At 42.9% G+C, this 12433-nt stretch overlaps 1 protein-coding gene across 1 annotated transcript; it reads right to left on the reverse strand.

The window, feature by feature from the left end:
- Positions 1-1828: 1828 nt before the first annotated feature.
- On the reverse strand, positions 1829-11850 carry LOC109466275 (fibropellin-1-like). Its single transcript, XM_019764017.1, has 18 exons — positions 10167-11850; positions 7986-8096; positions 7659-7769; positions 7455-7565; positions 7250-7360; positions 7041-7151; positions 6785-6895; positions 6539-6649; positions 6275-6385; positions 6070-6180; positions 5852-5962; positions 5575-5685; positions 5262-5372; positions 4937-5047; positions 4624-4734; positions 4306-4416; positions 3918-4028; positions 1829-1848 (listed from the first exon to the last, which is right to left on the reverse strand). The coding sequence occupies exons 1-18, from the start codon at positions 11848-11850 to the stop codon at positions 1829-1831; spliced, it is 3480 nt and encodes a 1159-aa protein (XP_019619576.1).
- Between the last annotated feature and the right edge of the window lie 583 nt (positions 11851-12433).

Below are 12433 nucleotides of genomic sequence, written 5' to 3' on the forward strand. Positions count from 1 at the left end.
TAACCACCGACTTCTCCCATGTCCAAGCACCGTGACTCGCCATCTTGCTGCGGCGTGGTCTTACCGGCCTGGTCTTACCACCTGAACAGGAATCGTCATAATTTGCATTTTCTCCATTAACTAATTAAGTTAGATTGCACACCGACCAGAATTCTTCTGAAGTACCATAACAAGCCGCCAGGGGGTCCAAAATCTAATCATTTCGAGGTCATAAGACCTACCCACATACCTAATTTGAAGACAATCTATAAAAGCCTTCTCTTAAAAGTTATCGTGTCGACACACACCCACCCACGAACGCCTCTGAAAACATAACCTTCTTTGGCGAAGGTAATAAAACGAAGTATCTAATGTATAGTCATGTTATTTCAAAGCGCACATGAAAAAAGCGCTCCCGAACGGCGGCTTTATTGCAATCGCCACCGGCGCAAAAATTCACGCCATTCTGTGTTTTACCTTCATTTCAACAAGTTCGGCCCAAATGCTAGTAGTCATGAGAATATAAAGGACAATGTTAAATGCGACTCACCTCCTTAAACGGACAAAGCTCGTATTAAAAGACGAATTTTAACCACCGACTTCTCCCATGTCCTGCACACTCTGCTCATTTTGCTGCAGCGTGGTCTTACCACCTGATAAGGAATCACTATAATTTGCATTTTCTCAATTAAGTAATCAAGTTAGATTGAACATCGGTGTGATCTTACCACTTATTAATGAATCATCATAATTTGCATTTCTTTGTTAAACTATAAACGCATTATCACATAGCCAGAAGATGTTGACCAATCAGAAGGCTCCACCTGCCATTAGTTATCAGACCAAAACCAAAAAGTGGTCGGTTATTCTAATAACCGACCACTTTTTGGACCATGCCATTATACAGAAGACAGGACACTAACAGTAATGTTAAGACTTGTAGTTTTTATGCATGAAAACGTATTATACTTTATTTTGAATAATTTATTCAAAATACAACAAATACATATAGAATATATAATTACAACTATGTTTGCCTTACAAATATTGTTCTTTAATATCATTCAACCTCAACTGGCGGCGGTGGACGTTGCTAGGGTTGTTGGCACTGTCATGATTTTGGAAAAGCCTCCCTGTGGTCTGTCATGAGCTTGTTGAAATAACATTTGAGGTCGCACTTAGACACATCCAAATGTCAGTAACACCTTCTATCGGTATCCATCTACTGTACTAAACGTTCCAACGTACTGACGTGTACAATACCAGTCAGGACGACATCTTCATGAAGAAGTTATATAATGATAATCTCGTTTTCTCTGATTCAGAGAGTGTGTATATTTCCTTCATATTGTGACTTTCTGAGAGGCGATCACATTCAAATTTCATTCTCATTTTGTGAAAGAAAAAGTGACAAAATAACATAAGTATGAATGCCAGTCTACGCCACTACGTTTGAATAAACATTACATTACTTCCTGCTTCATACATGGAATTCTGTGTACTTTGCACAAGACCAAACTCTTACGAGCGCACTTCCTATTTTCTTTCTACAAGTGTTCGGCAAAAAGATGGACTATTGTTACAGTGAATAGGTAACAGTTGTTACAACAGTAACATTATTGATACTATTGGGCTAGGGCTAGAAACTGATATTGCTGTACATTGCCTTCTTCGCGTTTGATGAAGACTGGAGTTCTTTTCTTTTTAATTCTGATCCCTGTTTTCTTTTTGTTGTTTAGTTTGTTTCTTTTGCTCTGTATATAGTGCATATAGTTAACTCTTGCAAAGGTAGAGGTACTGCTGGTTGCAAAAGTCGTCCTTCCATTGTCCTTTTTTCCTCCAGGGCATGTTAGGAGAACGTCGAGCATCCTGTTCAAAGAAAAGAAAAAAGAAAAACTTATCAACTTCCGTTATACATATTTCTGTCTCTTTGTTGTTACTTATGAGGCTATAGCAACATATCCATACATGAGCGGGTCACTGGGTCAGTCTACTGAGGAAGACCAGAGTGACTGGTCAAAAGCTCTAGGTGAGAGAACTTTTTGTGTTAGATCGAAAGTTTTAGCTTTAAACATGTTAAACTACCAACGCAATGAAACTCACGCAATCATCACTTTGAATTTACCCTCGAGCGAAAGTTCATCTATATTGTTATGTTGCTGAGGATGAAACATTTACTTATATAAATAGTGTCACACTATAATTGAGTATAAAGATGGGACTCAGAACAGTACATTCTTTCTCAACCCACCTCTTCTTCCTACTGTGTTGGGTATCACATTTTAATACTGCGTTTTTTTGTTGTTGTAACTTTTAGACGATACTAAGACACCGACAAAGGAAAGAAGATAATTATAAAAAACGGATGTCATTGTGAACAGAGAAAAAGTCAGGGGCACACACCATGTAGTACACAGCGACACAGTTCCCCGGATCTGAACCCCAACGTCCACCTGTACGCACAACCACCTGTGGTCTATGTGCCCCGGTCAATCTATTCCAAAGAGTTGCAAGTGACCTCCTTGTTCTGGGTATGGTGCTTTCAGGCTCATTTGGGGCCCAGTTGGTGTAGGAAACTCGCGATCCATCCGTCCACTTCCATTTATTCAGGTCCCTTAGTCCTAGCCAGACGACTGGAAACCCTGCCCTGGCTACATGCAACAGAAGGAAAACGTAGACCTGATTATCTCTCCCATTTATCTAGTCCAGAAAAGTTAATAATTACAATGAATAATTGCATTTCATTTGTTTAACCCAATCTTTTCCTAAAGTACAACAAATTTATCTTTTTGTGGTAAAAAAAAATGGGACAACGCCCTTACAATCCCATTAAGTCACCAGAAGGAGATTCAAGAAATCTCCCTATGGTAAAATGCGGTAACACCCCTATTACCACATTAATTCACCAGAATTACTAGAAAGAAATTCAAGAATGCTGAATCTACTGGTGATAAATTGGGATAGGTTTTTACCAAAAGCTATCACATGTAAATGTAGTAAGCTTTTCGAGGACAAAATTTTTTTGTACTAAAAAGGGATAAATAGCTGAGTCTGAAAACCAGTAACATTTGTAATATGTCATTCAGTCATGTAAGTATGACTGCTAATAGGACTGCACTAGGATTATTGAAGGCTGTGAGGCGCTTTTACATGGCACCCGAGTCCATCATAAAATCATACGTGCTAAGATTCTGTCATTAGTTGTTTAATAATAAACATGTTATCTACCATTAGAAATGATGCCTTTGATGATGTTGTTTTCTGCAAGGTTTTGAATAGAAGCGAGATTTGCCCCTTCATTTTTACACCATTGGTGTGCCGTGTTCCAGTCCGCTACCACTGTACTGAGCTTGTAGCAGTGGTTGTTGCGTTGGGTCCACCCTTCCCGACATTTGTGCCTGTAGACATCTTTGTTCACTGGTGAAAAATGAGCTAACACGTTATTATGGTATGTGTGAAAGTCCTCATCCTATCCTTTAGTAAAAAAATCTATTTTAAACTGTGAATGATTTCCCTGTGATATGTTTTCCTGCATATACTCAAGCTTTAGAATCAGACCTTACCACAGATTGAGAACAGAATTCATATTTTGTGCCCTGGTCTGTGGTGTAGCACCAAACATTGTTAAACCATTATGACAAAAAGGGCTAAACGTTCTTGCCAACAGTTAATGTTCGTAAGCTAATTGATTAAAGCTACATTGGTCACAACAAATTATGGTCATTACCTAATTGCTGACATGTCTGTCCAGTCCATCCACGTGAGCAGATACATATGTATCCGCCATCTTTGTTCACACAGCGTCCATGGTGACATTTGTTTCTGACATGGCACTCGTCAATGTCAGTGCGCAGTTGAAAGAATTATGATATACTGTATTAAGTAACCAATGAAAATAATGTATACGATCACATAAAATCTACGCCAGAACAACTCACCTTGCTGACAGTTCTTTCCAGTCCATCCAGGTGAGCAGGTACATTTGTATCCGCCATCCTTGTTCACACATTGGCCATGTCTACATGGTTTGCTGGTGCACTCATTGATGTCTGTGTGATAAGGAAAGAAAAAATAACACGGATGAAACAGAAATAAGGTAGAAAGAAAGAAAGAAAGAAAGAAAGAGAGAGAGAGAGAGAGAGAGAGAGAGAGAGAGAGAGAGAGAGAGAGAGAGAGAGAGAGAGAGAGAGAGAAAGAAAGAAAGAAAGAAAGAAAGAAAGAAAGAAAGAAAGAAAGAAAGAAAGAAAGAAAAAGACGAAGAAAGAAAGAAAACAGGTACAAGCTTTAATTCATTAGCAGAAAAACACAACACTTGATTATTCTCACCTTTCTGACAGTTCTGTCCAGTCCATCCAGGTGAACAGGTACAACTATACCCACCAGCTTTGTTCACACAGCGTCCATGATGACACGGTTTACTGGTGCACTCATTTAAGTCTGTGTAATAAAGTATGTGGTAAAGAAATAAAAATAAATCAACATATTCAAACCCAAAGAAAGGAAGAGAAACAAAGAGAAAGAAGAAATAAACTTAAGGTAGAAAGAAGAAAAAAGTAAAGGCTTTTATTTCATTAGCTTAAAAATCCAAACACTTATTATAATAATTATTCTCACTTAATACAGATCAACAGATAGAGAACCCACCTTTCTGACAGTTCTGCCCAGTCCATCCTGGTGAGCAGGTACATTTGTACCCACCATCTTGGTTCAGACAGCGTCCATGTTGACATGGTTTGCTGGTGCACTCATTTATGTCTGTGTAATAAAGAAATAAAATGTCTAGTATGTGATAAAGAAATAAAAAATCAACACATTTAAAACCAAAATAAAGGAAGAGAAATAAAGAGAAAGAAGAAATAAAGGTGGAAAGAAGAACAAGGTAAAGGCTTTATTTCATTATATTAAAAGTCCAAACAATTATTCTCACTAAATACAGATCAATAGAGAACTCATACACCTTTCTGACAGTTCTGCCCAGTCCATCCAGGTGAACAGGTACATTTGTATCCACCATCTTTGTTCAGACAGCGTCCATGTTGACATGGTTTGCTGGTGCACTCATTTAAGTCTGTGTAATAAAGTAATAAAATGTCTATGTGATAAAAAAATTTAAAAATCAACATATTTAAAACCCAAAGAAAGGAAGAGAAACAAAGAGAAAGAAAAAATAAAGGTGGAAAGAAGAACAAGGTAAAGGCTTTATTTCATTACCTAAAAAAACAAACACTTATTATAAATATTCTTATTAAATGCATGATTGTACAGATCAATAGAGAACTCACCATATTGACAGTTCTGTCCAGTCCATCCAGGTGAGCAGGTACATTTGTACCCACCATCTTTGTTCATACAGGTTCCATGTTGACACAGTTTGCTGGTGCACTCATTTACGTCTGTGTAATAAAGTAATAAAATGTCTATGTGATAAAGAAATAAAAAAATCAACACATTTAAAACCCAAAGAAAGGAAGAGAAACAAAGAGAAAGAAGAAATAAAGGTGGAAAGAAGAACAAGGTAAAGGCTTTATTTCATTAGATTAAAAATCCAAACAATTATTCTCACTAAATACAGATCAACATTAACAGAGAACTCACCTTGCTGACAGTTCTGCCCAGTCCATCCAGGTGAACAGGTACATGTGTATCCACCATCTTTGTTCACACAGGTTCCATGTTGACACAGTTTGCTGGTGCACTCATTTATGTCTACGTGATAAAAAGATAAAAAAATCAACTTGAAACCTATTTTTTTAAAAATCAAAGAAAGAAAGGAAGGAAGAGAAACAAAGAGAAAGAGAAAGAAAATAAAGTTAAAGGCTTTATTTAAAGCCTTTACCTTTTTTATCTAAATACAGATCAACAGAGAACTCACCTTTCTGACAGTTCTGCCCAGTCCATCCAGGTGGGCAGGTACAGGTGTATCCGCCATCTTTGTTCACACAGGTCCCATGTTCACATGGTTTTGTGGCACACTCATCCATGTCTGTGTTATCAAATTTTAATATTAGATATGACATATGATAGGTAATGAACTGATCAAAATAATCCATAATGTTGAGTAAAGAAAACTATCATGCCAAAATAACTTACCTTGCTGGCATCTCTGTCCAGTCCATCCAGGTGAGCAGGTACATTTGTATCCGCCATCTTTGTTCACACAGGTCCCATGTAGGCAAGGTTTTGTGGTGCACTCGTTGATGTCTGCGCCAAGGAAAGAAATGGCATACTGAAGGTAAATTGAAACGAATGAAAATAACCCATATGGTTACATAAACATTACACCAGAACAGCTCACCCAGCTGACAGTTCTTTCCAGTCCAACCAGGTGAGCAGGTACATTTGTATCCGCCATATTTGTTCACACAGGTTCCATGTTGACACAGGTGTTGGGCACACTCGTTTACGTCTGTGAAATTAGAAGATATAATATAACATTACATCAGATAATGAAAATAATGAAAATAATCCAATATATTAATTAAATGAAAAACTATGCCAGACCAGCTCACCCTGCTGACAGCTGAGCACTTTGCAACGAGTCTTTGCAACAAAAGCTCACCATTCTGACAGTTCTGTCCAGTCCATCCAGGTGAGCAGGTACATTTGTATCCGCCATCTTTGTTCACACAGGTTCCATGTTGACACAGGTGTTGGGCACACTCGTTTATGTCTGCAAAATTAGAAGATATGATATAACGTTACATCAGATAATGAAACTAATTATAGTTAAGTGAAAAACTATGCCAGACCAGCTCACCCTGCTGACAGCAGCACTTTGCAACAAGTCTTTGCAACAAAAGCTCACCATTCTGACAGTTCTGTCCAGTCCATCCAGGTGAACAGGTACATTTGTATCCACCATCTTTGTTCACACAGGTTCCATGTTGACACGGGTGTTGGGCACACTCTTTTATGTCTGCGAAATAAGAAGATATAATATTACGTTACGTTACATCAGATAATGAAACTAATTATAATAATCCAATATAGTTAAGTGAAAAACTATGCCAGACCAGGTCACCCTGCTGACAGCAGCACTTTGCAACGCAACAAAAGCTCACCATTCTGACAGTTCTGTCCAGTCCATCCAGGTGAGCAGGTACATTTGTATCCGCCATCTTTATTCACACAGGTCCCATGCTGACATGGATTTTGGCCACACTTGTTTAAATCTGTGTAATTGAAAGATATAGTGTACTTTAGGTAATGACACTAATCCAATATAACCCATAAAATTAAAGAAAATTACGCAAGAACACCTGTACCTCACCTTGCTGACAGTTCTGTCCAGTCCATCCTGGTGAACAGGTACAACTATACCCGCCATCTTTGTTCACACAGGTTCCATGATGACATGGTTTGCTGGTGCACTCATTGGTGTCTGTGTAATGGAAGATACAATGGTACTGTATGTAATAAAACTAGTCAAAATATAATACGATTAGATACAGAAGAATTATGCAAGAACAGTTCACCTTTCTGACAGTTCTGTCCAGTCCATCCAGGTGAGCAGGTACAATTGTATCCACCATCTTGGTTCACACAGGTTCCATGTTGACATGGATTTTGGGCACACTCATTTATATCTGTTTAATTGAAAGGTAGGGTATATTTTAGGTAATGAAACTAATGGAAATAACTCACACAGTTAATAGAAAAACTACACAAGAACAGCTCACCTTGCTGACAGTTATGTCCAGTCCATCCAGGGGGGCAGGAGCAGTTGTATCCACCATCTTTGTTCACACAGCGTCCATGGTGACATGGTTCACTTGCACACTCGTTTATTGCTATGAAATAAAAAGGAATATACAAATAATTTTCAAATATGTAACACTATTAATATAAGAAGTTTATAATAAACCAAGGAGGTTATGGGGAAAACCCATTCGACTAGTTTGAAAGAAGTTGAATATCAGAAACACAAGAAAGTTTAAGTGTTATTCCATACAAGAAGACATGGCAGGGCATTTAAGATGCCCTGTAACTGCATATTAGCAGCTCACCTTGTTGACAGTTCTGCCCAGTCCATTCAGATGAGCAGGTACATTTGTATCCACCATCTTTGTTCACACAGGTCCCATGTAGGCATGGTTTCGCGAGGCACTTGTTTAGCTCTGTGTGAAGGACATTGTGTGACGTAATTTAATTGGGTATTGCACACAGTCCACCTCCTGAATTTCTCCACTCACTGCCCAATTACTCTCGCCCATCGAGTGCTGGGTCACATTCCAACCAGGTTTAACCCAACCTTACATGTCAATCAAGCAACCAAATACCTACCCCATGACTCTCCCTGCAACCCACTGGATATATATATGGGCAAGCATACACACAAACCCACAGGCGAAACAACACAAACCATTACCTGAGACGACTGACGAAACACAGAAACAAAATCACGCGGTTGTTTGTTCTTTCAGACTTTGCTCACCTGTGGTTGACAAAGTTGTGACTGTCACAGTAGTTGGTATGTTCTGGTTTGATCCCAGAGGTGTCGAGTTTGAAGTCAAATTGACGAAGTCAAAGCTGTTGTTTTCCCCGCGTGGTGAGAAGAATGTCGTCAACCATGGCGGATGTGGCATTGGGTGTGTTGCTCCTGGCTGATTGTTTGAGTCATGCACCGCCTATATATAAATAAAGGAATATAAAAGAGCGTACCGACCTACTGTGTGATCAAACCACCCTATATTCCATTGTTGTTTGCCCTTCTTCCAGACCACTTTTCATTCAAAACTGGGGGGGGCTGGGGGGGCCAAAACCAACACCAATTCTCCTCGAGACCAAGAGCTACCTGCCAGCCAAAAATACTCAGATTACTCACTGACAGACAAAACATGAGATGTCAAAACGGAAAGTTCTGATGCAGTATCTAGGGAAGCCTCCAGGGGGCCCCAAATCTAATCATTTCTTTGTTAGGTCAAGGCCTACCCAGTACCCACCAAATTTCATGACAATCTATCCATAGTATCTCAAGTTATTGTGCTAAACAGCATATACGAACATACATGCATACATACATACATACAAGCAAACAAACAAATAAACTAAAAAAAATCATTAAGGATAATGAAAATCTATTTTTAGCCTCCTGTACCTTGCTTCCAGCTACAAGATGAGTAGTCAGGATTGCAGCGGCGACAACTGATGCCAGCACCAGGAGCCCGCAGCCCAGGACAAACCAATGGGATTCATTAGAATTCCACCATACCAACAGTTTCCTTGCTCGCTCTGAAAATATGTAGAGAATGTAATCCCACAGTCAGTACAGAGGCCCCTGTCACACATAGAAAATCTAGCCAAGTACGTTACTATCCCTGTCCTTGGTACTGAATGATGTTTACACTGGCATTACTATCTCTGTCCTTGGTACTGAATGGTGTTTACACTGGCATTACTATCCCTGTCCTTGGTACTGAATGATGTTTACACTGGCTCTGTCCGTGGTACTGAATGATGTTTACACTGGCAATACTATCCCTGTCCTTGGTACTGAATGATGTTTACACTGGCATTACTATCTCTGTCCTTGGTACTAAATGATGTTTTCACTGGCATTACTATCCCTGTCCTTGGTACTGAATGATGTTTACACTGGCAATACTATCCCTGTCCGTGGTACTGAATGATGTTTACACAGGCATTACTATCCCTGTCCTTGGTACTGAATGATGTTTACACTGGCATTACTATCCCTGTCCTTAGTACTGAATGATGTTTACACTGGCATTACTATCTCTGTCCTTGGTACTAAATGATGTTTACACTGGCATTACTATCTCTGTCCTTAATATTAATGATGTTTACACTGGCAATACTATCCCTGTCTTTGGTACTGAATGATGTTTACACTGGCATTACTATCCCTGTCCTTGGTACTGAATAATGTTTACACAGGCATTACTATCCCTGTCCTTGGTACTGAATGATGTTTACTTTGGCATTACTATCCCTGTCCTTGGCACAGAATGATGTTTACACTGGCAATACCATTCCTGTCCTTGGTACTGAATGATCTCCACAATAACCTTTTCTAGGACCTTTTGGGACATATTCTTCCTGTCGACGTCAGTGCCCCGACATACCTGCAATGTGGAAATAACTGCGAAAACACAAGCAAACAGACACAGACACCCTGAAATGAAAAAAAAAACACCGTACACGGAGGGGATAACAGCTGGGCGTACCTCTAGATCTGTAGCCCGTAGAGCGCCGTTTCTCCTGCTCTTCGCGTTGTTTGGCGTCCTCCGCTGTGTAGGACGTGTCGACGAGCTGATCTCCCGCGAACCCCGCCCACATCACGTCCGCCGTGTGTAGGAGGTGACGCAGGTATCCCTCAGGTACGCGAGGAGGTAACCCAGGAGGTTCAGCGGGTACGTCCTCGTAGTCGTGCCTCGGGGGACGCCTCCGGGCGTTCACGCCGTCCACGTCCTCATACTCGTGCCGAGAGAGTTGCCTTTTGTGCCTCGGGACCTCCAAGTGATTTGCGTCCGACTCGTGCCCCGGGGGACGCCCTGTGACCCTCTGGGCGTTCACATTACCCATGTTCTCGTGACGAGAGAGTTCCCCTGTGTGCCCGGGAACCTCTAAAGTGGGCACGTGTGCAGTGCGCGGTAAAACAGTTGGTTCAGCGGGCACATCGTACTCGTGCCTCGGGGGACGCCTTGAGGCCCTCGGGGGAAGTCTCGGAGCATTTACACCGTCCACGTCCTCGTACTCGTGCCTGGAGAGTTGCCTTTTGTGCCTGGGGACTTTCAAGCCGCCCGCATCTGACTCGTGCCCCGGGGCGTTCACATCGTCCTCCAACCCGTGCCGAGAGAGTTCCCCAGTTTGCCCGGGAACCTCTAAAGTGGGCACGCGTGCAGGGCGCGATAAAACAGTCGGTTCAGCGGGCACATCGTACTCGTGCCTCGGGGGACGCCTTGAGGCCCTCGGGGGAAGCCTCGGGGCGTTCAGACCGTCCACGTCCTCATACTCGTGCCGAGAGAGTTGCCTTTTGTGCCCGGGGACCTCCAAGCGACCTGCCTCCGACTCGTGCTTCGGGGGACGCCCTGTGACCCTCTGGGCGTTCACATCATCCACGTTCTCTTGCCGAGAGAGTTCCCCTGTGTGCCCGGGAACCTCTAAAGTGGGCACGTGGGCACCTAAAACAGTCGGTTCAGCGGGCACCTCGTACTCATCGATCCGGGGACGCCTCGAGGCCCTCGGGGGAAGCCTCGGGGCGTTCAGACCATCCACGTCCTCGCACTCGTGCCTGGAGAGTTGCCTTTTGTGCCCGGGGACCTCCAAGCGACCTGCCTCCGACTCGTGCCTCGGGGGACGCCCTGTGATCCTCTGGGCGTCCACATCATCCACGTTCTCTTGCCGAGAGAGTTCCCCTGTGTGCCCGGGAACCTCTAAAGTGGGCACGTGTGCACGTAAAACAGTGGGTTCAGCGGGCACCTCGTACTCATCGGTCCGGGGACGCCTCGAGGCCCTCGGGGGAAGCCTCGGGGCGTTCAGACCGTCCACGTCCTCGCACTCGTGCCTGGCGAGTTGCCTTTTGTGCCCGGGGACCTCCAAGCGACCTGCGTCCGACTCGTGCCCCGGGGGACGCCCTGTGATCCTCTGGGCGTTCACATCATCCACGTTCTCGTGCCGAGAGAGTTCCAATGTGCGCTCGGGAACCTCTAAAGTGGGCACGCGGGCATGTGAAACAGTCGGTTCAGCGGGCACCTCGTACTCGTGGCTCGGTGGACGCCTTGGGGTCCTCGGGGGGAGCCTCGGGGCGTTTAGACCGTCCACGTCCTCGTGCGGAGAGAGTTGCCTTTTGTGCCCGGGGACCGTCAAACCGCCCGCATTCCCGTTTGCGTGTTCTTCATGGTCCTCCATTTCTGCTTCTAAGCAATGGAAAACAAGAATTCGGAGATTTCAGTCTTCCGGGAAGTATTCTGGATTTCGTGAATTTATTGGAACAACGCTAACGGAGGGTATTTTCCCTTCAACCTATATCATCCTTTAAAAATTTTCCCGAGAGAGCATGCCCCGGACCCACCTAGGCTTGTAGCGCCTGCGGCACGAACCCTTCCGCCTTCGGCGCTCGACAGATGACGGGAAAAAAAATCAGGCTGGCTATAGAACTCTGTACCGCAGTGATTTAAAGATCAGTGGGACTCCCGGGAGACCTGACGTCCGTACGAAAGCGCTTTCTTCAGATCGTTTAATAAACACGTAAACGTCATTTTTCGACCAATTTATATTCTTGGCGTCTGGGGGAGGGTCATGGAATTTTTTTTTGAGCGGGGGGTGGGGGGGGTTCATGGAATTTTTTTTAGCTGGGCAAAGCTCGCGGAATATATTTTTACCTATTAAATCCACTGACGAACGACCCACCCCCCGCTAAATATCACACAGTCCCTAACAAAGCCACAGATGATACCGAAAACTATGCCCGTCGACGTCTGGAAAATAGGCG

This window comes from Branchiostoma belcheri, unplaced genomic scaffold, assembly GCF_001625305.1.
Source record: "Branchiostoma belcheri isolate BF01 breed outbred unplaced genomic scaffold, Haploidv18h27 scaffold1, whole genome shotgun sequence".
Lineage (NCBI taxonomy): Eukaryota > Metazoa > Chordata > Leptocardii > Amphioxiformes > Branchiostomatidae > Branchiostoma > Branchiostoma belcheri.